At 34.7% G+C, this 27442-nt stretch overlaps 1 protein-coding gene across 1 annotated transcript in view; it reads right to left on the bottom strand.

The window, feature by feature from the left end:
* The window catches only part of LOC123673490 (locomotion-related protein Hikaru genki), a 62667-nt gene that overhangs the window by 12019 nt on the left and 23206 nt on the right, over window positions 1-27442 (bottom strand). The window contains exons 2-5 of the mRNA XM_045607995.1: window positions 22096-22314; window positions 10132-10223; window positions 6126-6288; window positions 3686-3859 (exon numbers count right to left, since the gene is read on the bottom strand). Of these exons, the coding sequence (XP_045463951.1) occupies window positions 3686-3859; window positions 6126-6288; window positions 10132-10223; window positions 22096-22314 (648 nt within the window). The remainder of the gene's footprint in view (window positions 1-3685; window positions 3860-6125; window positions 6289-10131; window positions 10224-22095; window positions 22315-27442) is intronic.

Below are 27442 nucleotides of genomic sequence, written 5' to 3'. Positions count from 1 at the left end.
TTCCCACAAGAACCCACCGGAATTGCTGAAGATTAGCTGTTTATTTGCAGGTCAAATCCTCAAAACCCCTGTACATTTATTTCAGAGACCCAATATCTTTCTGAACTGTGGCGCAAATCAACTTGCTAGGATTCAGGTTACTTTACAAATTATTTCCCTATTACTCGAAAATGGATTTTCATCAACTATAGATTGCTTCCATTAGAAACAAATTCAATAATTCCCCATCTACCTCTCTTTTAAATGGGAAGGATGAGCTTCAAAATAAGTTTGCTTCCATTAGAAACAATTTCGATAATTCACCATCTACCTCTACATCTACCTTTAAATGGAAAGGATGACCTTCTAGAGAAATATTCTTCCCACAAGAACCAACCGGAATTGCCGAAGATTAGCAGGTTATTTGCAGGTGAAACCCTTAATACCCCCGTACATTTATTTCAGACACCCAATATCTTCCCGAACAGTGGCGTAAATCAACTTGCTAGGAATCAGGTTAGGTTATCTCCCCGGCGGTATAGATTGCAGCAATGATTATACACTCCAGTCAGTCTGGCCGAAACGAATGGCTTTTCATTAAGGTCTATTCGTCGCCTCCCAGCACCCCCCCCCTCCCCCCGGATTTCCTGGGAAAGTTGTTGCAGCATACTTTATTTCAGACATGGTGAATGGATGGCTGGGCTTCCCGTCCTTAGCCTCATTGTCACGCGTTGCAGAAACTTCATTCTTTTTCGATGCTGACCTACTTCTGGCGGTTGAACGCAACATGCACTCTCCTGTGGGGGCTGGTGGTGTAACGCGAAGGAGCGATTTTGGAATTGGTTTCAATCGACATCTGGCGTGTTCTGTTCGGTTCATATACATCTACCCTTTCCGGTTATGAGATACGTTTTTCATTTAATTCGCTCTATTTGGTGTCTGATACGGACGCTTCGACATTGAGCTGTGATATACGTAGTTGAAAATTGAAATGGTTCTCGTCCATGTTTCAAGAGGGCTGTTGCGACCAGTGTGAACTCTTTTTGTGAATTTTTGTTCAATGTATTGATTTCTGATAAATGTCTGCTATATTACCTATACCACAGAGCAGAATCGCAATCAGTTAACTTCTGTTCTTAAATCAATATTAATAAACAGTTTGTCAGTTTTAAAATTTATTATTCACCTCTTTTTGCATTATTTCTGATTTTGGTTAGTAGGGGTACAATGCGTCGGTTTCTCAGAGAAATAAACATAGATAGATGGAGCATATGTCATTTTCAGTAAGCAAATTTTGTCCCTTACATGATCTACCAAATTTGACATGAAGCACGCGGAAATGAAAACATATCAGTGATACGATATTTCACGAAATTCGCGAGTTTCTCCACAAAGAACGCACTTCTTATAATCTTATGTCCCATAGTGAATCAACGTTTCATATTAACTCAAAATATATTGAAATAACTACCTAAATATATCAGGAATTCAAAAAACAAACTTCAAGCGTGAAACAACCGATGACACTAGGGCCACTAGGGGAGAGCAAAAGTTGCCAAATCTTGTATTTCAGCAGGTAGATATAGAAAATAATAAATATTCTGCTTATTATAAATTCGACAATTAGGAAAAATATTGGATTCCAAATATTCAAATTTGTCTATTGAATCGGGAACCATTGAAATGAACATAATTCATTCAATATAATATACATTCATAATAATATAGTAAAATTGTGGAGTTACAATCCGACAACGTAATCTAACCATGTTGGGGACATGAAAAAATTGCGTATACTCCCTGTATCTATTTGTATTTACTCTATGATTGGTTCCAATCTCAGAATAATAAACATAGATAGGGGGAGTAAACATCATTTTCAGTAATTGAATTTTGTCCCTAACATAAACTATCAAATTAGACACTTCCTTTAGCTTTTTATACTGAATTCAATGATCAATGATGATTCAAAATCATCATTTTATGCTATGCGGAAATGAAAACTGAAGTGCCTGAAGTGGCATAGTGACACAGTAACAAATATAACACAAAACACAACCGGTTCTCATAAAATGAATAAACTCCATGCTTCTGACAAGTCTCACAGAGATTTAGGAGAGTGGGCATAGTGAAAAAATTTAAATTTCTACAACGGTGTTCTCAATTAGTACGGTTCGATATTACTAATCAAACATTGAAAAAACCATACACAGGGTGAAATTTTCGTGAGAGACAAAAACCACCAGAATCTCTAGAATTCTGATTTTGCTGATTCCTAAAGGTACTTGAATACAATATTCCCTGAAAATTTAAATTGATTCGCGATAACCGTTCAAAAGTTATGACGGAATGAAGTGTTCGGTGAAAACAGAAAATTACCCTGTATAAAACTTATGAAAAAAATGCTTATGAATGCATTTGATGATCCCCTTAGTAGCCTCTATAAGTGGTAGGGATATGTACAGTGCATCCCATTTTGGGTGAGACAGCCAGGTTTCTCGCTTGTTATTTAAGATAGAGCCTTGCGGTTTTCACGTTCCTGTCCTACTTTTTCGTGAAACTCAAGTTGGTCTAATCAGATTGTGCATAACTGTTTCCGTTCAAAAGATACAGGGTGATTTTGGAAATTGATACTTTTCGGACCCCTTCTTTATCTCCGAAGTTATTAGAAATAATGCTGAGGTAAAAACTACGTCTGAATCAGAATTCTGCGTAGAATCCAGTGGCGTACTCGATATTTTTTTTCGGGGTATGGTTTTGAAGATTCAACACAAACTTATGTTTTTTTTAATGGAACACCATGTATGTCATAACTTTGTTGAATTCGTTATTTTTTTCCCTTCAAAATGATATATGACACTATGTAGGTAGGATGTTCAGAAATGTTAAAAAAACACTAAAACATCAAATATTGATGATTTTTTGTTAATGGGCAATGGATTTCCCATAGAAAAGAAGAATCAATAATGATAACAATAATTTATAGCGATGACAGCTAGATCAGATTGGTTTTTTCCCTCCAATGCCTACTTGATAAAACAATGCTCCCAAATGCATAGTAGCCATAATAACAACAAGGATGTTTGTGTCATCAATGACCTACTACTTTTAAAAATCGAAAATAATAATCCTCTTATTGAAACATAGAAAATTCATGGCCCATTTACAAAAAATCATCATTATTTGACGTTTTAGTGTTTTTTTATCATTTCTGAACATCCTACCTACATAGTATCATATATCATTTTGAAGGGAAAAAAATAACGAATTCAATGAAGTAATGATATATAGGGTGTTCCATTAAAAAAAATATAGGTTTGTGTTGAATCTTCAAAACCATACCCCGAAAAAAAATATTGAGTACGCCACTGGATTCTACGCAGAATTCTGATTCAGACGTAGTTTTCAGCTCAGCATTATTTCTAATAATCTCGGAGATAAAGGAAGGGTCCGAAAAGTATCAATTTCCAAAATCACCCTGTATCTTTTGAACGGAAACAGTTATGCAAAATCTGATTAGACCAACTTGAGTTTCACGAAAAAGTAGGACAGGAACGTGAAAACCGCAAGGCTCTATCTTAAATAACAAGCGAGAAACCTGGCTGTCTCACCCAAAATGGGATGCACTGTACAGTTCCACATGACTCGCTCTGTATAGCTCAAAACTAGCAGAAATAAGCATCAGAATCATGAATTGTCTTGATACCTGTAAGATATTGGCCGAGCGGTGATGTCCAAGTCCAGTCTGGAGATCCAAGACGTCTAGCAAAAAGGCATTCTAGATGTAAAGTTGATCCTGGGAACACTGCTAATTCTCCCGCAGGTTCTACAGAAGCTGATCCTGATGGGATCCTAATGAGAATTGTTGGAGGTGAATCATCTGAAAATATAGAGGTTTATGGATAACTTTAAAGGAAGGAAATTGCCAACGATTCCGTTTGATTTTATCTCTACAGAGTTCGGAAGTTTTCACGGGGTGAATCTTTGTCGAAAATTCCGAATAAACAAGAGCTTTTAGACCTTTCTTCGAAAAATTACACACTTCCAAAAATGGGAAACATTTTTTTCTTTGAAATTTAGGAAGAGTCAATAGAAAGGCATTTTGAGTGTATCCTTTATCTTTTGAAAGACTAACCTATGAAGATTTTTTTAATTTTTTTCTGCGATTTTTTCAATGATTTAAACATGCAAACCCTATTGTATTTCTCACCAAAACTTTTAACGAAACAAAATTTCTCATTTCAAAAATTGACGCATCAATAAACAATCGGCCAGACCTTCGTATTTTATAGCAGCTGAAAGTTTTTCTGTCAATGTTCTCTACACCGGTAAATAGTAAATACGACCAGCGACTACAACTTGGATTGTGCTTGTGGTTATACTTTGGCAGGTAACAGGTAGTGAAAGTGTATAAAATAGAACTTTAAATTCGTTGAAGTATAAAGCTCAATTTTTATACAGGGTGTGGCGTAATTAATGGATAATCCTGTACTGGCGAATAGGGGAGGTCATGGCCGAACAGAAAATGTAAAGTTATGTTCAGTAAAAATATCATAGTTTTCGAGATATCGGACAATTTCATTTTTTTTTAACTGCACCTTTACTCATTAATTTCAATACTGTGATCACAAATCTTGTTATTTCTTTGGCCATTGTTTTTCATTTTACTCTCAAATAGCTGTACTATGAGATAAACTACCAAATTACTACCATCTTGCTTAATTTATAAAAAAAAGTAGGATAATCCTCATGTTTGCACTTTTTAGAAAAAAATTAAATTGTCCGATATCTTGAAAACTATGATATTTTTACTAAACATAACTTTAACTGGTCGGCCATGACCTCCCCTATTCGCCAGTACAGGATTATCCATTAATTACGCCACACCCTGTATATGTATATTCTTCGGGATATCTTAGGAAAACTCATGCCGAACACTTATGACAGTTGCTATCCTCTGCCAGGCACCCCAAAAGTTTTATAATTACAATTATACTTTCATTTTACATAAGCGTTCAAATTTGCTTTTACAGTTTTTTACGAAATTCGAGATTTTATTGTAAAAATCTGGTTATGCGCCTATGACTTTCTCCGGCTGGGATATCCCCATGATTTTCTGCGCTTGGGATTATCGTAATATATTTTCGTCTCTAGTCACAATGCGAAGCAGAAATCTCATCCATCTTTGCCTTGCAAGCAGCTGTTCACAAACAAACAAACGGCGTTCAACATCTCTCGGCTTCAACTCGTACGGCACCTAATTTTCTTGTTTCTGAATCATTCCCATGACTTCCAGGCGTTTTGAAATGGCCTGTTGCGTCACTCCCAATGATCCTGCCAATTCTTGTTACGTTTGATATGAGTCTTGATCAAGTGATGCCTCCAGTTCTGCATTTTCGAAAACCTTCTCTCTTTCACCGCCATGCTGGTCTTCGACGTCAACAAACGTTGAAACCACTATCGGCACGTTCTTTCACTAATAGCGGCCTCACCATAGGTATTTGAGAGCATTCGATGAGCCTCAGCCGCAGATTTCTTCATATTGAAGCAGAACATTAAAACCTCTCGCAAATGACGAGAATTTGGCTCGTAAGCTGACATGTTTAATCGAGAATAGCTTCATGATGCAGACACAAATCGACTAATATTTCGATGGCGTTATGTTTACAAATACCTAATCTTATTGTATGACATCTACGATCTATTTATTTCGACTACCACTTACATCCACAGCCATCTATTGCAACAGGGCGAAAGCAAAGTTATACACCTAATACGATATCAATATGTATTTAAAAATTTGATGTAAAAAAAAATTTAATCGTTTTTAATTTATTAAAGTTGAGAGGTGCCTGGCTCCTTATGTTATCCCAAGGATAATATAAAAATATTGAGCATTTTACTTTAACGAATTCAAGCAAATATTTCATGCACTTTTACCTGTTACCTGCCAAAGTATCCACAACCCAAAGAGAGAAACCTATAGCTATAGATTCAGCTTTTATAAAACGACGAAGGTCTTGTCGTCGTTGGATCTTGCTCTATAATTTTCTTAGAAATTATCACCTTCTCAAATTTTTCGCACTATGTATTTTATAAACAACCTGTACCTAAATGAACATAAACATTTATCAAGTTTCCATCACCTGTGAAATTCGTGAGCATAGTTGTCGGAACACAAGAAGGTAACCTAGACGACCACACTCCGTTTTCGCATCTAGGCGAGGCTGTTCCGACTAGTTTGTAAAGGCCAACTTCTCGACATCGGAGTTGCAGCTTCGCTCCGTGCGGAAAGACCCATCCAGCGCTCTGCAATGAGAACAATCAATCAATTCATAGAGGTTGGTAAGTGACAGTGGACTCCATTCAGGTTACCCTCCAAGTCTTCTAAGACCCTCATTAATGTTAACTGAATGAAACAACAGTTAGGGGTCAAACAATTTTGTTTTGAAACTGATGATATCCAAAACTGGAACGGTCTTTCAAATTAAATGATGTCTTTTATTGTTTGAGTAGAGAAAAGAAGAAGAAATCTGAGTCATTTTCCTCACTATTGCATTGCGAGAAATTATTTTTCTATGTGGAAGTTCAACAGCAAATTACAATAGTAGCTAGTTTATCCGATAAAACCATTCAAAATATTTGTATCCAGAAAGTAAATTTGAAGAACAGAAGTATAAGAAGTATTATGAGGTATGCGTTGTTCGTTGACGCATATTTTATAAAACTTCTTATACTTATGTTCTTCAAATCTATTTGCGGGTTTTATAAAACCTTTATTGACTGATAACGTCTTCGCTTTTAAATGAATAGTGATAAAAAACAATAGTACATTGAATTACAAGTTTTGAAAACTCTTCTAACACGAAAGAAACAAATTGGTGGATGTGAAAGAATTTTAGATTTTTTTACGATACTTTATAAACGACGAAAAAAAACTATGGTTAATTTTTATGGAATTCGTTTTTTCTGAGAGAAATCTTAAATTAATATAGTTGTGTTCAATATTTATGTTATCATTGGTGTATTCCTGCAAAATTACACCAGGAAACGTAGTACTAACAATAAATCCCGTGTCGAACTATTAAAAATATATTTTTTCTTATTTGCTACTTACTTGCTATGTCCAACAAAAATGAAACATTCACTCAGTAGACTTTTTTGATTAAAAACATAATGAAATTCATTAGAATTTGGCTTTTTCTACGAAATTTCTAAATCGATTTCGTTGGACCAGCACCTCCACCAATCTGCATCCTTTCAATTTTGACACTTTTGACGCATCTTTTGAATCTTGTTCCTGATATAAAGGGTTTTCCAATAAGAGATTTCATCTTGATATTGAAAATAATTGATTCATTGTAAAAAAGAAGGTATGCCATTGACGATGGAAAACAATATTACCCAACCACAGCTAGGCTTTCAGTACCATAGCCTTTTCATGAAATTTTCCACGATCCATTCGCACACTTATGGCTGTATGTCCTCGTTAACTTGACTAATTCCATCTTCGAGGTATTGAATCGATTATGGAGCATTGACATATACCTTATCTTTCATATGGTATCAAAGAAAAAAGTCTAAACGAGGTAAATCACAAGATCTTGGTGACCAATTGTGATCACCACTTCGAGAAATAACACCAGGAAACCCACATTAATATGATCCAATTCCGACCATAAAAAAATCATTAATCATAACTCAGTAGCGCAATCCATTCACCGTAACACCCTACCAGCTACAACAGCCTCATTTTCTACAAATCTGGGTTTCCGTCAATACTACAGGTTACATCAGCAACATTCTCAGTTGTTTTTGAGCGACGCAATCGGTTTCGATTCTTCACATCACTAACTGGTCCTAACAGCTCAAATTCTTCCACCTAGTGTCACTATTGCCGGCCGAGAAGCAAACACTTGCTAAAGATTGCACAAAAAACCATTTGGAACAATTTGCATAAGGCTGGTATCAAGAAGAAGCTCGATTGTCTCAATTTTTTGCCCTTAGGGAGGAGGGCTTCTATAAGAGAGGCATAATTAACCTTCAAAATGGAAACAAGTTATGGAACAAAACGGCCCATATTTGACTCGAATAGGATCATTCTAACTATGGTAGATAATTAAAGCTAGAATATTGAATTTAACTTCACTAGCCCAATAATGAAATAGAAGTGTGCATTTGAAACTATATTATAATCTGATAACGTCATTTAAGCATATAGTAATAAAAATACATAGATAGAGGGAGTATACGCAATTTCTACATGTCCCCAACATGGTTAAATTAGGTTGTCGAATTGTAATATATTTTCAAATCCACAATTTTACTATATCACTATGAATGTATATTATATTGAATGAAATAAATTTATTTGAGTGATTCCCGATTGAATATACAAATTTGAATATTTGTAACACGATATTTTTCCTGAATGTTGAATTTATAATTAGCAGAAAATTTATTATTTTCTGTATCTACTCGCGAATTGAGTGGAATATCGTATCACTGATATGTTTTCATTTCCGCGCGCTTCATGTCAAATTTGATAGTTCATGTTGGGGACAAAATTTGCTTACTGAAAATGACATACAATACTGAGGAGACAAGTAAAAATTGCGTATACTCCATCTATTTATGTTTATTGCTCTATGATTAGTAGGTAATGGCTAAGATGCATAGAATACCTGGTGTGTTTACTGATTCGATTTTGTTTCAGACTTTTCGAGAGACCCACCTGTTGCTTTGGTGGTCTGCTTCACCAGAGTGCTGTAAGGTGGCGCTCTTTAAAATTTTTCGAATTCCCGCATCTGCCTGGTGCCGTTTAAAAAGGAAATACTGATTTTAGACACTGCAAACATTCACAATAAATTACAATTCAGTTCATATCGAATTTTTACTCAAATGAATGGAATATAATGACAGACCATAGAATATAAAATATTATTGTTCTATACTCAAAGTTCACGACAAGAGCGTAGAAATAGGGGGATACTGGGGGTAATTACACGGTGTTCCTCAATTGAAGATACAAATGAAAATGACAGATTTCCGGATCATTTTAAGAAAAAAAGTGCTATAACATGAGTCCCCAAACATTTTGTTTTGAGATACATGTGTTAAAGTTTAAGTTTTTCTCTGGTATAACCTTCCCTTCACAAGATATTTAATATGAATTGGCCATAGATATTCCAGTTTAAAGTTTTCACCATGTAATATGCTATTTTTGAATGGAAATCTACAGGGTGATATATTTTCTGGAAAGATGCCTGCTTCCTTCCTCCAAAACTATATTTTGGTGAATGGCTGTTATTTTAAAAAAATGTGGAAAAAAAAACTCTGGTCCAGTACTAGACTTTTTGGTTTGTAATAGTTTTGTCGTATCTGCTATCGATTTCGAGAAAAAATCTCTATTAATCCTCAGGAAAATCCAAATTATTATAAAGATCCAGCTAGTAAGCTTTAATGAATACATTAATTTTAAGTTTTAGTATTTATTTACCTAATCTGTAGCGAAGATTAATAAATATTTGATAAACTGTACGACACACTAGAAACAACCTGTATATTGAAAGCAAAGCGTTTGTGGGCTCATATTCATGAAACTTTTTTTTCTCAAAATTATCCAAGTAATTTCTCATTTTCCTTCGTAACTCTTATTTGAGAACACCCAGTATAAGGTTAAGAACAACCGAATTAGTAACAACAAAAATTATTTCGAGTAATTTGGTTCAAACTTCATTATCAAACTTCTTTTTCTAACATTACAGATATGAATAAAAGTTATCGTCAAAAATTTTTTTTTCGATTATCCCTCCCCAAGAAAAAAAAGATCTACGCCCTTGGTTCAAAAGAGTCGAGAATTGAGAGAAATGTCAAATGTAAACGATGTATGCGCCATCTGAAACAGACCGCGATCTCTCGAAATCAAGTAGGTATAAATCTGAAAAATCTCCCGTTTTGTCTGAAAGTTTTACAGGTATAAGTAGACACACCAGGTTTTCTATGCATCTTAGTAATGGCGTACGTTTTATATGTCAAATGTCAACAGATGACAGTCAAAAATGACAGCTGCCCAGATGGCGGGAAATTCAAAACGAAACCTCCTATAGGTAAACCCCATAAAATTCCATATCGCAAAAAGTCGGTACTTACGTGGATGGAAGTATTCCTAAACGTAACAACCAAATGAGGATTGATGTATTCTAATTTACAGTTTCTGAATAATGGATGAAACCTCCCGTCGTCTGAAAAAGAAATAAATCGGATTAAATGCGAATAAGCAGTGTTTTATTGGGGTTGTCGGGAAGAGAGAGGGGGGGAGTAGGAGGGGGGAGGCGAATATGTACGTGGCATCCGTAATATGGATGAATTCCTTATTCTAAATCCCGCCGGAGAACCGCCGAGATCGGCCTACCGTAGACCTTAATGCAGTTCAATTTATTTTATCTTGTTTACGTGCCGCTATGATTCGCGTGATTCTGGGATCGTTACTCCGGCGATGAATCGATTAAACGTTGTAGGTCTTCGCCGTTATTATTTAATGAAGCTATCCACGAAACGTGCTTCCATGTTCGGTTCCCTGAAACCAATAGCAGGTGACGTGGGAAAAAAAAAAGGTGCACACTTTACGCTAAGCATCCTTCTAACTGGCCAGTTGAACAGTCCCCGGTCTATCATAGTAAAACACATTTTTTTGTCAAAATTCGATTTTATTATTCAACATAGTTGCCTTCGAGGGCGATACAGCGATTATAGCGATCTTCCAACTTTTCGATACCATTTTTTTTAATAATAATAATATTTCTTTATTCAGTAAAAATTACTAGTTATAACTTCATAATGAAATTAACAATACTGCTCCTTAACATAAGATATTAACAATTTCCTGACGGTTACATATTTGTTGCAGTTCTTTAACATATTAAGCAATTCATTATAACATATCAAACCTCTAATCAGAGTGGAACCCATTGTCAATTCAGTGCTGAATGTATCAACAAAAAAACTATTTTGATTTCTGGTATTATACTGATGAACCTCAGAAACATATCTAGTTTTCTCAGATAAATAATCTGGTAACATTTTATGTTCAATTTTGTATATGAAATCTAGAGTTTTGAAATAGATTCTTTGTCTGACGGTCATCAAATCTAGTGCTTCTAATATTGACCTGATTGTTGTTCTTCTACCACATCTGAGAACCATTCCCTTGCCTATATTCAGGACTATTTGTAGTCTAGTGATGATATTCGATTTCAAATTATATAAGAGAGACGTACAATAATCTAAATGTGGTAGAACGATTGACCTAAACAAAAGATATCTTGTTTTCATGTCAACTTTATTACTTATCCTTGAGACGTATTGGATTTTTGTGCGATTTTTTTTTGTCAAATGATCGGCATAAACTTTGAAATTCAGATTTTCATCGAGTATAATTCCTAGATACTTGACTGAGTTAAGTTTTTGTAATACTTTTGATTATTACTCTTTCATAATTTAAATATCTTAATGTAGGTATACTCCCTTCCAAAAATCATGTAATTTGATTCATTGATATTGATTTTCAATTGATAATCGTTAAGCCAATCATCTAGTAAATCAAAATCTTCATTTAGTAACAAACACATAACATCGATATCGTTGCCAACAATGAAAATCATACTATCATCAGCAAATAGCCTCAATTTACAATTTTTAAGATTTTTTGTTATATCATTCAAATAAATTAAAAACAATGTCGGTTCTAACATTGTTTCCTGTGGTACACCATGTACGACTTGTCTTTCGCTTCGAAATAGACCTCAGTTTCGGTGATTACTTCTTCATTGGCGCTAAATTTCTTTCCAACGAGCATTCTCTTGAGGTCTGAGAACAGGAAAAAGTCGCTGGGAACCAGATCTGGCGAATACGGTGAATGCAGAAGCAATTCAAAGCCCAATTCATGCAATTTTGTCATTGTTTCCATTGAATTGTGACACGGTGTGTTGTCTTGATGCAACAGCACCTTTTTCCTCAATGGGGCCGTTTTTTAACGATTTCATCCTTTAAACGATTCAATAACGCTATATAATAATCTCTGTTGATGGTATGGCCCTTTTGGAGGTAATCAATGAATATTATACTTTGCGCATCCCAGAATATTGATGCAATAACCTTACCAGCTGACTGTTGTGTTTTTCCTCGCTTTGGATACGGTTCATCGTGTGCAGTCCACTCAGCTGACTGTCAATTGGACTCCGGAATGAAATGATAGACAAAGTTTCATCCATTGTCACATATCGACGCAAAAATTCAGGTTTATTGCACATGAACAGCTTCAAACACTGCTCAAAATTATTGACACGTTGTTGCTTTTGATCGATTGTGAGCTCGCGCGGCACCCATTACACTGAGTATGGTTTGTTATTCGCTTCTATCTCGAATCATTAAAAATGAGGAGAGCACTGATGTAGTGAGCGCTTTCCTCAGTTTTCTAATGAAAAACGAAAACTTCTTTTTTAATCCTATTTTTAAATGAAATCTTTTCTTTCTATTACATCACACCGCAGATGAAAATATGACCAACCTTGGAAGGAACCAGCGAACATTTCCTAGATTTTCCAAATAAATCCCGATTTTCCGGAGAAAAATGCGAGTACATTCCACCAAATTGTCCGCAATTTTACTCATCTGTGAAACGTTACCAAGCTAACAGCAATGCAATGTCGACTTTTTGCATAGGAAAAAACCTGCATTAACTTTTTGAATTATAACTCCGTTTGCAGTTTCTTTTCGCCCCCATTTTTATAAATTACACAAGTTTCTCGCAGCGGGAAGCAGGAAAAGGCAACTTTGTCGTCACGGTCCGGCTTTATCGTAAAAACGTTGGTATAAGTTGGTTATCTCCTCGTTACGCTCACAACACTCAAGTTTTCTCGAAAGCAGAAATTATATTTTCACCCCGTTGAAAATATTGGGAAGGGAAAGAAATTATAGGATCGCATTAATACCGCAAAGCATACTAACATAGTGGACAGGACTACAAAAGTTATAATGAAATAAAACTCGGGGTTTCTTCTTGTGTGTAACTGAAAACTTGGCGACATGATATTCATTTATTATTAGGGATGAGTAGTTACTAGTTACTTATGAGATACCATCCATAATGTATTATAACGGGTGTTTTTTTTCGAGGTATATAACTTTAAGTTGGCATTACTGTTCAAGATGGCGACCGATTTAACAGCTTCCAAGTGATTTATTCTCAGTTTGGTTTGGCAATTTATCATGAATTGACTCACGCCTGAACAACGCTTGCAAATAGTGCAATTTTATTTCAAAAATAATGGTTCTGTGCGGAATACGTATCGCGCACTACGTCCATTTCATTTTGTTTGGCGATGAAGCGCACTTCTGGTTGAATGGCTACGTCAATAAACAAAACTGCCGCATTTGGAGTGAAGCTAATCCTCAAGTGTATGTCGAAACACCGTTACAGAAAAACTGACTGTTTGGTGCGCTTTATGGGCTGGTGGAATCATTGGTCCGTACTTCTTCAAAAACGATGGTGGCCAGAACGTTACAGTCAATGGTTATCGGTATAGAGCCATGATTACTAACTTTTTCATTCCTGAATTGAACAACCATGATGTCCAGGAGCTGTGGTTCCAAATAGACGGCGCAACATGTCACACAGCTCGTGCCACAATCGATTTATTGAAAGACACGTTTGGTGACCGCCTAATTTCACGTTTTGGACCTGTGAATTGGCCTCCAAGATCTTGTGATTTAACACCGCTAGACTACTTTCTGTGGGGCTATGTAGAGTCATTGGTCTATGCGGATAAGCCACAAACCCTTGACCATTTGGAAGACAACATTCGCCGTGTTATTGCCGATATACGGCCACAAATGTTGGAAAAAGTCATCGGAAATTGGACGTCCAGATTGGACTACATCCGAGCCAGCCGTGGCGGTCATATGCCAGAAATCATATTTAAAATGTAATGCCACAAGATTATCTTGCGGATAAATAAAATTCATGTCAATCGAATAATCCATCGTTGTTTTATTGCAATTTGAAGTTCTAAAGCTCTAAAAAAACACACTTTAGTTTTCAAGTCCCTCGTAGGTTGAAGAAAGCCTTGTGATTACTTTTCACTCCTTCATTTTTCAGTCAGAAATTTTATTGGGATGAGCCACATTTATTTTTCCTTTAGAATTATTGGATATAATGAAAAAAATCTTTTACTTTTAAACATTCATAAAGAATAACAATTAGGGTGTAATAAAATTAAATTATCAATCAATCATTTTGAAGTCTGTTATTCTGAACAACCTCGTATGTCAAATATCACTCAAATACTATAACTCTGTGGTAAACCCCAAGAGCTCCTGAGCTCTAAGCCAGTGCTGTTCTTGAATGTTTGAGGTATTGAAATTGTACGCATGCAGGTTGGTGAAGGCGCTGGTTTTACGAAGGTAAAACAATCAACAGTGAATTTTAGATAACGTTATTGGATCTACTGAGTGCAGAAATAAAAAAAAACGCACTCAAATGTAAAAGAAAAAATTCTCTTCTAGGAATACAACGTTCCTTGTCACAAATCAATGAAAACCATTGTCGAATTGCGCTTTCAATTGCTTGACCACCCAGCTCATTTTCCAAATCTGGCCAACAGACTACTCCAGTGAAAGAAATTTAGTTCTAATGAAGAAGTGATTGCTGGGTTTGAAGCCCATTTCGAAAACAAAAACTAATCTTTCTACAGAAAAGGTTATTGAAAAAGCGGAGCGTTGGAGTACATGTATCATTTTTGTAGCTGATTGAGTTGACGAATAACGACGAATTTTCAAGAAAAAGTCTGATTTCTTAGTTATAGGCTCGTGGGGTGTTATTTTAACATTTAATAAATTTATTGATACCAGGAAGACCTAATAACACTATTTGCATTTTATATACCGTATTATATATTCAAATTGTTCACATTGTTACTCTAAAGTGTTCCATCTCCTAGACTATAGAGGCGATCTCATTCCGTTAAAGTTTAATGAGTGTAATATTTTTATTAGGGCGGTTCTCTAGAAATCGTTAAATCGACCCTCGTATCACAAATTTTCACTCTGACCTATTACATTCTTCCCTTATGTCGTTGAAAAGCGAATGATTTATTTCTACGGTACGAATTAAAAGGCATGTCACGTATCAACAGGAGTAATATATTTTTTCCCTGATTATTAATGACGATCAATAAATTCCACTTCTTTTTCTGACCATGACATTTGATTAAACGGAAGGAAGATTAACGGTGCTTATGCAAGGGCTTGAAAATTAATACCATGAAAGAATAATGTACACTCGAAAAAATTTTTTCTGTAGGAGGAGATAACATTTTGCACGTGAGGACATGTTTCACATTTGACGCTATTTATTACAGGAAATTTTATTTACAACTCAAAATTCAAGAAGAATCATTCATTTCATATTTTTGTACGTTCTTTTCATGGTAAAAGGGGATTTCATTTGGCCCAAACCTCTTTAACTCTTGAATTTTTGGCTGAAAGTGGTGTCAAATGATTAGGTTCGATTCACTGATGAGAAATTCTAGATCAAAATCAATTTAAATCGTTCGTCTGGCATTCCACCATGTCTCAAATTCGTTGTTGAGAGGATCTTAGAATCCTTTTGAATTGGAAAAAAAATGAATGGCACATTTTCGGGCTCGATTTTTGACAGAAATAATATGGTGAAAACTGCAACCTTATAAATTCAACTATAAGAGGAAATTTGAAAATGGCCTAATGAAAAGTTCTCATAACTTAATTAGGTACCTTCTGTTCCAATAAATATGAAACTAAAAAATTCTATTGGCACTTTGTTCAGTAGAATCCAGTGGTGTAATCATTTGTTTTTTATTGCAATTAGTTTTGAAGTTATGATACAAACTTTTTTTCTTTTCAAAAATAACATGTTAGATATATTTATTATCAAATTATAAAAATCTTCAAAAGTATCAGTTTTACACGGCAAATCAACCAAGTGCCTAACTATAATAATCTGTAAACTTCAAGATAATTAAAATATTCTGTGGCCACCAAAATATTAGAAAAGAAATATCCAATACTTCCGTGACTACAAATCCAATTGAGTTGAGATTTTGCGTATAAATTTAAAAAAAAAAATCAAAAGTTCGAGGATAAATGAGAAAAGCACTGAAGTCAGGAGCTTTTGAGCGCTGAATATACATTTTTGAGCGCTCGTTCACTGCATCGATAGCATTATCATTAAGTTTCAATGCCTGTGATTCTCGAATTTTTTTGGAGTTTATCCGCTTATCTTCCTTGATAAAAGTATTAAATATAAAGGGTTCACCAATAAGAACTTCTGTTTTGAATACCCATCTATCTGAAAAGTTGTCACTACGTCATAATAAAAAATAACATGACACGAGCTACAAGAGCGCATTGAAAATGTTAAAATTCACTATAAAAATGGAGGATTCATAAAACCAAGTAGCTTGACATTTTAACCAACTACTTGACTTGAAAATCAAGCTCGTGAAGAATTACATACTTGAGCTTGACTTGATTTTAGATATCTATTGCTTGACTTGATATAAAGCTACTTGATATTACTTGAGCTTGATATGCACGCGTCACACGGCATATATTCCTGCAATCTCATGCACGTTTAGACTAAATAGGGGATTCCCCGAGCGCCGAGATACTGTACTGCAGCATTCTCACAGTTCTATGCAATCTATGGTAGTTTCAGAACTATCTTTCCAAACTTGGCCAAATTGGCCAAGGATTTCTTAGCAACGCCTGCATCTTTAGCTCCTGTTGAAAAACAATTTTCCAGAGCTGCTCTTAAAGTTGGAAAAAACCCGCAATCGGTTAGGCGACAAATCTATAAGATGCCTCATGATGTGTCTTAGATCCTGGATGGAAAAGTATGAAACCAAACAGAGCCTGGAGATTTCTCAATATTAAGAAACTTAATTTTTTTATTATTCTTCATTTCGTTATGATTTATAATGATTTAATTCATGTTTCTATTTCGAAAAAGTTGATATTTTCGGTTCTTTTATACAATAAGTTTGATAAATAAAAGTGTTTTTCGTAAGGTTTCTACTCATTTCATCATTTTTTTATTAATGTGACACTACACAATAAAACTGCTAAAAATCAAGTAGCTTGATATGATTCAAGTACTGATTAAGGCTTGAAAATCAAGCCAAGCCCTAGTAACGGTGAAAAGAGTGCGCAGCTGAGCAATGGTTAATGACTTTTTATGGCCAGAATTGAAAGATATTGATGTGGACTGAGTACATTTATTTTCAACAAAACGGCGCTACGTGCCACACCATTAACAATTTCGCATTAGAGTTTCCTGGGCGTGTTATTTCTCAAAGAGGTCATCACAGAGACATTTTTCTTTGGGGCCTTGTGAAAGATAAGGTCTATGTCAAGTTATCGATGACATACAATCGTAAATGTGCAAATTGGTCGTGGAAAATTTCATGGAAAGGATATGACGATGAAACCGTAGCCGAGGCGGCCATTCGGCTGATATCGTTTTCCATCATTAATCTACACAATTAAATAAATATCCATTGATTTCTCTTAAAATTGTACAGTGCATCCCATTTTGGGTGAGACAGCCAGGTTTCTCGCTTGTTATTTAAGATAGAGCCTTGCGGTTTTCACGTTCCTGTTGTACTTTTTCCTGAAACTCAAGTTGGTCTAATCAGATTCTGCATAATTGTTTCCGTTCAAAAGATACAGGGTGATTTTGGAAATTGATACTTTTCGGACCCCTCCTTTATCTCCGAAATTATTAAGAATAATGCTGAGCTGAAAACTACGTCTGAATCAGAATTCTGCGTAGAATCCAGTGGCTTACTCAATATTTTTTTTCGGGGTATGGTTTTGAAGATTCAACACAAACCTATATTTTTTTTAATGGAACACCCTATATAGCATTACTTCGTTGAATTCGTTATTTTTTTCCCTTCAAAATGATATATGATACTATGTAGGTAGGATGTTCAGAAATGTTAAAAAAACACTAAAACGTCAAATAATGATGATTTTTTGTATATATGCCATGAATTTTCTATGTTTCAATAAGAGGATTATTACTTTCGATTTTTAAAAGTAGTAGGTCATTGATGACACAAACATCCTTGTTGTTATTATGGCTACTAAGCATTTGGGAGCATTGTTTTATCAAGTAGGCATTGGAGGGAAAAAACCAATCTGATCTAGCTGTCATCGCTATAAATTATTGTTATCATTATTGATTCGTCTTTTCTATGGGAAATCCATTGTCCTTTAACAAAAAATCATCATTATTTGATGTTTTAGTGTTTTTTTTTAACATTTCTGAACATCCTACCTACATAGAGTCATATATCATTTTGAAGGAAAAAAAATAACGAATTCAACGAAGTAATGATACACATGGTGTTCCATTAAAAAAAACATAAGTTTGTGTTGAATCTTCAAAACCATACCCCGAAAAAAAATATTGAGTACGCCACTGGATTCTACGCAGAATTTTGATTCAGACGTAGTTATTACCTCAGCATTATTTCTAATAACTTCGGAGATAAAGAAGGGGTCCGAAAAGTATCAATTTCCAAAATCACCCTGTATCTTTTGAACGGAAACAGTTATGCACAATCTGATTAGACCAACTTGAGTTTCACGAAAAAGTAGGACAGGAACGTGAAAACCGCAAGGCTCTATCTTAAATAACAAGCGAGAAACCTGGCTGTCTCACCCAAAATGGGATGCACTGTACTCGTTTTTTTTTTAATATCCAAATGAAATATCTTATTGGAAAACTCTATATATATTATAATCATTAATCATGTCGCCCATCTGCTAATGACAAAATTTGAAATTTGATTAGCCTGTGCCGAAAACTCATTATCATAAAAAGTTTCATTCTTGACTTATTCCGATCATTTGTGTTAACGGAAAAACTTTCAGAATTCTACAGAATTTTCCCCCGTCTCTCAGAATGAGGGAATCAATTTCCATCCCCCTCCTTTCTCTCCTGTTAAATATTTAGGATTCTTTGACACGAACTCAATCGTGAATTTTCTCGTGAAGTCAAAGGGAAGCTCAGAGATGTAGCTTCGACTACCCCTTGTAATTTCACTTTTCTTCAACCGTATACATCTACTCTACCCACCGTTCAAACAGCTGTCAATGTATTTATTCGACCAGAAGTCTTAGGGTAGAATGTGATTACGGATTCAGTTTTTCAGTTAGATTCGATTAAATTAGTTTTATTGGTGGGGGTAGATGAAGAAATCGTTCGAATCACAAAGGAAAAAATTTTAAAGAATTAAAAAGTAATCCAGATAAAGTAATCCAGGTAATTTCTCCAAATGAAATTAATTTTTCCACTCATTAATTTGTTTGAGAAAAATACCGAATACCGGAATACCGAAATGATCCTTACTAAAAGCCAGTACTTTTCTGATTTCTTTTTGATATTCTGCTTGGATTTTCCATCCTTCTGACGAGGATATCAACACAAACTTTTACACTAAACTTAAAATTGTTATTTCTTACCAACATTCAAAATCTCAAATGGTCACGCATATTTTGAGTAACTTTCTTCGATATTCTTTTTGAACATTCTATGATTCTGGTTAAGCGATTAATTTGAAATTTCGAAGGAAGTTTGAAACGGTTATATTTTATAAAGGTACAAGCCAAATCTCAACTCGATTGGATCTGTATTCCCAGAAATATTGAGTATTTCCTCTCCAATATTGTTCTCGAAGTTTCTATGCTTTTGATGATGCGTTCTGCTTGAAATTTTGCACGGAGCTTAAAATCTTCAAAGTTAATACCACGATTGCTTCACATATTATGGATAATTTTTTCTTCTCCACGAAAACTTGATTATTTGGCAAGAACATGAAAACAAACCGATTGATAAAATCACTCGTCCTAACGGACTCATGATTTTATCTGAATTCAGTTTGTTTGAACTCATGGCCATTAGAGACCGATTTGCGACAAGTCGATCTTTGGCTGATGAGTGGTTAGAAGAACAAGGCCATCCTGTAACTATCCGAATATTATACCGCCGGATAAGGTCTTTTGGACTGCAGTAGTATCGACCCCCCAACTCTGACGGTTGAGCATCGCCGGCAACGATTACAGTGGTGTAGAGAACACCAACATTGGAATGTGCAATGGCATCAGGTCATTTTCTGTAATGAATCTCGATTCTCCTTGAATGCACATAATGGCCGAAGAAGGGTTGGACGACGTCGGGGAGAAAGACGTGAACCTCAGTTTGATGTAGAGCGTGCGGAATACGTATCGCGCACTACGTCCATTAGCGATGAAGCGCTCTTCTGGTTGAATGGCTACGTCAACAAACAAAACTGCCGCATTTGGAGTGAAGCTAATCCTCAAGTGTAAGTCGAAACACCGTTACATCTAGAAAAACTGACTGTTTGGTGCGCTTTATGGGCTGGTGGAATCATTGGTCCGTACTTCTTCAAAAACGATGATGGCCAGAACGTTACAGTCAATGGTGATCGGTATAGAGCCATGATTACCAACTTTTTCTCTTCTGAATTGAACAACCATGATGTCCAGGAGCTGTGGTTCCAACAAGACGGCGCAACATGTCACAGCTCGTGAAACAATCGATTCATTGAAAGACACGTTTGGTGACTGCCTAATTTCACGTTTTGGACCTGTGAATTGGCCTCCAAGATCTTGTGATTTAACACCGCTAGACTACTTTCTGTGGGTCTATGCGGATAAGCCACAAACTCTTGACCATTTGGAAAACAACATTCGCCGTGTTATTGCCGATATACGGCCACAAATGTTAGAAAAAGTCATCGAAAATTGGAAGTCCAGATTGGACTACATCCGAGCAAGCCGTGGCGCGGTCATATGCCAGAAATCATATTTAAAATGTAATGTCACAAGATTATCTTGCGGATAAATAAAATTCATGTCAATCGAATAATTCATCGTTGTTTTATTCAAATTTAAAGTTCTATAGCTCTAAAAAAACACCCCTTATAAAGCAAAATGTGACACCTTTGATGGTTTTTGATGTTGAATTGCCGGAATTTCTTCCTGTTGTTTCTGAATGAATTATATTCTCATTTTGGCGCCTTAGGCGACCGTCTACCCCCCAGCGACGGCCCTGTCCATTACAAGGTTCTATTTAATTTTCAATTAAATGCGAAAAATGAGAATAAATGTTGAATTTATAAGGAGTCGTTCGAGAAAATGGAAATATTCAAATTGGAATATATTTAGAGATTATTATTTAAATTATAATTTTACCTCTGTTTCAATGATTTTTGGTAGTATGTAGAGTATTTCTTTCACGAATAATTCAAAAATATATCAGTGCTTTGTACAAAATACATATGATAAATTCTCTTGCGAAAAACGAGAATTATCTGTTTGTTTTTCATTCGCAAATTGAATATACTACTTCCATGTAGATTATCGTTTAAGGAAATTATATGAAAACCGAATAAAAATCGGTGATTTTTAAGAAGAAATATCTTTAATTTCGTTTTGTACTAAGCCAATAGAGACACAGTTTACCTCCCTAAAAGATAAAAGAAGACAAGTCTGCAGAATGCAAAAAATTACTTCATATACTTCTATAGACTGGAAAGGACTCAACATTCCAATAGCATTGAACATTGAAAATGAAAATAATTCCTGAAACATCAAGAAGCAGCCCCAAATACACAATTAAAGTAGGCAAAGTTTAACAAACAGAAAGCCGACAAGCCTGATGATGAGAGCATGAATTTAAGCGTCAATAACTGATTAAAAAGTACTATGAAGGGGATAACTCTTCGTCTGAAATATTTATGTAGTATAATGCAAAATGTGTCACCTTTGATGGTTTATTATGTTGAATTTGTCGGCATTTCTTCTTGTTGTTTCTGAATGAATTATATTCTCATTTTGGCGCCTTAGACGGCCGCCCAATACAAGGTACTGTTAAATTTTATGTGAGAGAAATGAGAATAAATGTTGAATTTCTAAGGAGTCGTTCGAGAAAATGGAAATATTCAAATTGGAACATAATTAAAGATGTACAAAATTATTATTTACCGTGTTGATCGACACAAAGAGGTCCCACCCATTGTCCGCCAATGCATTTAATTTTACATAGTCGACGCTCCCCCAATGGACCAATGGAGCCGGAAAATTTAACTTCTCTGATGTGCGTATATTCTTTCCTAATTCGCTCTTCTCCCGTTTCACTTTCGCTTCCATTCAAAGCAAGCTGAGGAGGCTGGCACGGGCTGGATATTTCCTCCTCGACATTCTCTGGAACAAGAAGAATTAAGTCAATTTCTGGAATGCCAAAGAGAGAATTCTTCTGTCCAACAAATCCAATTATTGTTTTTCGAGTTTTAATCTAGACGTTATTCGATAGCTATCTTTTATATTTCACAATATTAATATTCTTTTAAATATACTATCAAACAAACAAGTAGGCATAGAAATTATTTTAGCAAAGAATACCGCACACTTTTTTAGGGAATGTGGCCTCCTTTCAAATAGGCTGGATTTTTGATATATTATAGTCTAAGTCATTCCAAACATAAAGTTCGATAGGTAAAAGTTTTTTTCGGCAACCGTCCGGGAAGTGCTCACTTTCCGGACGCTTTTTCTCTGAGAAAGTTGCATTTCCCGGCCTAGTCCGGAAAGTACGTACTTCCCGGACTAGGCCGGAAAAGAATCATAGAATCCATAGCAACCGAGATAACGGCTGACAGTTCATATGAAATAAGTTGTCAAAAATTTGCATGTTTTTTTATCGCAATCGCAATAAAATATGGAAAGCAGCAGCGATAGTGTTATTTTACATGGTTGCCGAAAAAATATTGTACGCAAAACGCCCGAAAATGGTTTCTTTGGACTCACAGACTAGAGATTTTGTCTATTCGTCCAAAAAAACCCTATTTTCCGGACTTGTTACGTAAATTACTATTCTCTAATTCAGTATCGTAATGAGTTCATTACAGTTCTAAAAACAGAGCTGTAATGAACTCATTACAGCATCGTTTTCAGTTATATTTTTCGTTTTGTGGTACCTATACCTATACTGACTTCCACTCCTATCAAATTTTAACAAACGTCAATAATTGTCAAAATAATATAATTTGGATATGGTAAAATGATTTGCAACATTATTCACAATTTCTCTTAATTCTGGTGGTGTTAAATCGATTTCGTCAGACATTATTCACGAATTTAATGCGTAATTGTAAATTATTTCAAAATCGAAACGTACGAATCATATTCAAATTCCGTAATCTGTCAATTTTCGTAACAGTCACACCAATTGCCAAGATACAATATAAAAGTCACTAGGATATACAGGGTGAGTCTTTGACTTGTACATATATTTTAACCGAAGATTCTTGAGGTCAAAAGAAACACTTTTTTCATTTACCATTTTTTCCGATTCGGCCCTGTTAAAAAGATATAGCCATTTTAAATTTTCATAATGAGCTAATTCACCCCTGGTAACCGGAACACTGAAGTTTTCGCAAGTATAAGATACACAATTTGAACCTTGGAAATAAGATACTAGATTGGAAAAGCCATCATAAACTCACTTTTAACATTCCATTAGTTGAACAAAGTAGTATTTATAATACAATAAATGAGTTATCCCAATTTCATTGGCGATAAAGATTAAATATTTTTCTCTTGATTTTCTATTTCATTTCCGATAATCATAACGAATTGAGCTCGCTACCACCCATATTAGCTTAGCTGTGATACTCATAATTCATATCCATTCATTCATTTATTATATCGCATTTATAATATATCGTACAAGAATTGACATTTAACCTCACATTCTCAAATAAATCTGTAAAAGTTCTAACACAGACTAGTAGTCTGTGGTTTTAAGTTTAAACCTCAAATTTCGAGTGTTGCAAATTTAAACACAGCAGTACGAATAATCTATGTTCTAACCTGAAATATTCATTTACACTGTTGTTGTTATTATGATTTTGATATTATGCTATCATGAAATGAAAATCATCGAAGATTTGAAGAATCCCAACAGAATATTGAAGTTCCGTACATATTTTCGAGAAATTTAAAAACAATTTCCAAAATAATTGTGTGGATACAAAATAAATAAGTGTGCATTCTGATAGAAAGTAATTCCTTTATGAAATGAAGCATTTGATTTGTTCCAACTATCTCATAAAAATAATGATCTGCTTCAATATTTTTGGAGCCATCAGTGTGAAAATATGGAAATGAAGTTTTATGGCTCTGTAATCAATGGAAAATGTTAGACTCCACTTGTAATCAAATTTGTTCTATAATATGTACCTACATTATAGCCAACTCTACTACTTGATTCTTCTTGATTTTGCCATTGAAAATAAATGAGAAGTATTCAATAATATCCACAGTTGAATATCCTGTTTCTTTCAACTCACCTATTTGTTTTCATATTAAAACAATTATGGCACTCTTGGAAGTATGTCAATCATATGCTCTAGGATGAATTTATGGAACAGCAAAAGAATAAAAGTATTTAATCTCAATCACATGAAAATTTGTCCAGTATGTACTTAGTGGTATGTTTCGATCTGAGTTTGAATGACCCTCGAAGAATACAGTATTGTTCGATAGCAGCAGTCTTTAGTGGGATATTGACTGTTGTCATTATAATGGGACTATTTTGTGAAAACTTTTTTGAACATGGGCTTTATGGGAAATCTGGACTTTTCAAAATAGAATGTTGATTTTAATGAAGTATCTTCTTATTATAAGAGCTGTGTCAAAACTCAGTAATTTGTAATCAAATAGATGCGTTGAGGTGAGCTTATTCAAATAACTTCATTTTCAAACTAAGTTGGCTAGTACTTCAATTCTAAACTCTGAGACATGACATCATAGTAAATATTCATTTCTGTGGTTTTTTTTCTACAACAGAACAGAGTTGCATTTAGCCAAAGTACCCAATTTTTCGAATTTCACAGATAATTTTTTTTTTTTAAGATCAAGTTACCCGAAACCGGCGCTTTGTAGGAGAAAATATGAAGAATACTTTTATTTTCCAAATTAGCCAAATATTGTTCAATGAACGTTCAAATTACTTTTAAGAGTTGGGTTCTTCGAATTTCTGGTATTTTTATGTGATGTAATGTTCATAATGAAGAAACTGAAAGATGTGTAGGGAATCTTGTGTTCGGAGAAGATGTATCACATCAAGGAAAAGCTATATTCCAAAAATCATTTCCTTCAATAGAACCATTTACGAGATATAGCTGAAAACCACTTTTTTTTATCGATTTTCAACAGCCTGTATCTTTGTAACCGGTCCGAATCGGAAAAAACTATAAAGGAAAAAAGTGTTTCTTTTGACCTCAGGAATCTTCGGTTGAAATATTTGTACAAGTCAAAGACTCACCCTGTATAATCTGAATTTTTCATTGAATTTCTCCAATATTCCACAAAACTTGACTGAAATAGAGAAAATATCGTCTAATACTCGTTGCAGAAGGCAATTCCAACACGAATGCGAAATTCGAAAACGAGCGACGAAGGAGCGAGTTTTCGAACGCATGAGTGTTGGAATAGGAGCCCATTCTACAACTTGTTTTATATTATACTATTGTAATCATTTTTTTGTAGGTTATTTTCACGGATATTTTAAAAATATATCAGTGCTTTGTACCTTAAACATATCATAAATTCTTTTGCGAAATACAAAAAGTTCCAAACAATTTTTTTTTCATTCGCAAATTAAAAATATTGTTATTCTCCAATGTGGATTATTGTTTGAAGAAATTATATGAAAACCCCATAAAAATCGGAGGTTTTAAGAGGAAAAATCTATAATTTCGTTTTGAACTGATCTATCACGTGATGGTATTCCCTCTCAATTCAATAAATAATGTAGTTTAAATAATAATTTATCACGTGTCCAATTCGTAAAATAAAATTTCTAAATAATGCCATCATTAATAACTTGATCCCTATGAAGCATTCCACCTGCTGTCAATATTTTCATTCATTTCTCCTAATTTTCCGTACGTTTCCAAAGCAATAGGAACTTTTCGGGATACCTGGAATATAAAACATGAATTCAAAAAATAAGCACCTATGAATGAAGCGAACCGTATAAAAAATTCAAATTCATATGAACGAACATTGTGCTTCAGTTGTTAGACTAATTCTGGGAAACACACGCGTAATAAACAAAAAAAAAACAGCGGGGATCGAGCTGAAAAGGGAATGGAATAATTCGGTGCAACCTATTAAAGGAAACATTTGGTTGATGTTCACAGCATCCCCTACTCAGATTTTGCCTCGTTTATTCATATATGATGGTAATTATTACACGTCAACCTCTCAAAGATTATTTATTACTGCATGTAATGTAATCATATATGTACCCATGTGTATTTGCAGTAGTAGAAGCGAAGCTGAAATGATATGATACTGACATGAAATATTAGACCTACCTATATGCTGTATTTAGTTTTCGTTTTAGTTCCACACAAAATGAATAAAATTTTACTCTATGAGGTACTGGATCATTGTGATCCCTTCAGGGATGAAAACAATTTTTGGTCTCCGAATTTGATATTTCCACTCGCAAAATGCATTACAGACCATTTTGTAACAATACAATATGCTTTTGTCTGTCTGTCAATGTACGAGTATGCTCAGATTAGTTTATTTCCCTCAAAACTTGTTTTCTCTAATTCTGTGGTTATTCGGTTCATTCTTCCACATCTTGTAGAACAAAATCGTGGGAGAATATATCAGAAACGCACAGTTTTCATGGTTATATTTTATTATTCTATGTTGGTACACCGAACTTTCCGCCACGGCTTTATCTGTCAATTCATCAATTTGCCTTAAAGAAATCAGTTCTGCCAACCAACATTTTTCAATGCAAAAATCACTAAAATATATTTATGGAAATATTTCATTAATTTCAATGAAATTGCAATGAATAAGAGAAAATAATGTATAATACTCGTAAAGAAGGCTCATTCTACCACTCGTTCATTCCAAAACTCGCCACTTCGTGGCTCGTTTTTGAATTTTGAACTCGTGGAAGAATATCAATGCCTTCTGCACTTTTATTATAAATAACTATTCTGAATACCTACCTTGAATTCATGCTCAACAATTCTTCGTTGTCTTATAGATGATGAAAGTGGACACTTCCTAACGTTAAATACAAAGTATAAGATATGTTTCAAACTCAATATGACAACTTGCCATTGTGTTTATGGTTACAGATCACAACAATTTCTGCGAAGTTTACATCAATCTATGGTTTGTATATTTCCAAAAATCTGAGGTGCCTGGCATATTGAAAGAAGGAAAGAAGAAGAATAAGAAAATCCAAGATATTCGCTATCAAAGATGGCGACCGCTGCGTAGCGGAAACTGATAGAAT

The sequence above is a fragment of the Harmonia axyridis genome, chromosome 2, assembly GCF_914767665.1.
Source record: "Harmonia axyridis chromosome 2, icHarAxyr1.1, whole genome shotgun sequence".
NCBI lineage: Eukaryota > Metazoa > Arthropoda > Insecta > Coleoptera > Coccinellidae > Harmonia > Harmonia axyridis.
Note: the sequence above shows the minus strand (reverse complement) of the source record. Positions and strands in the feature narration are given on the sequence as shown.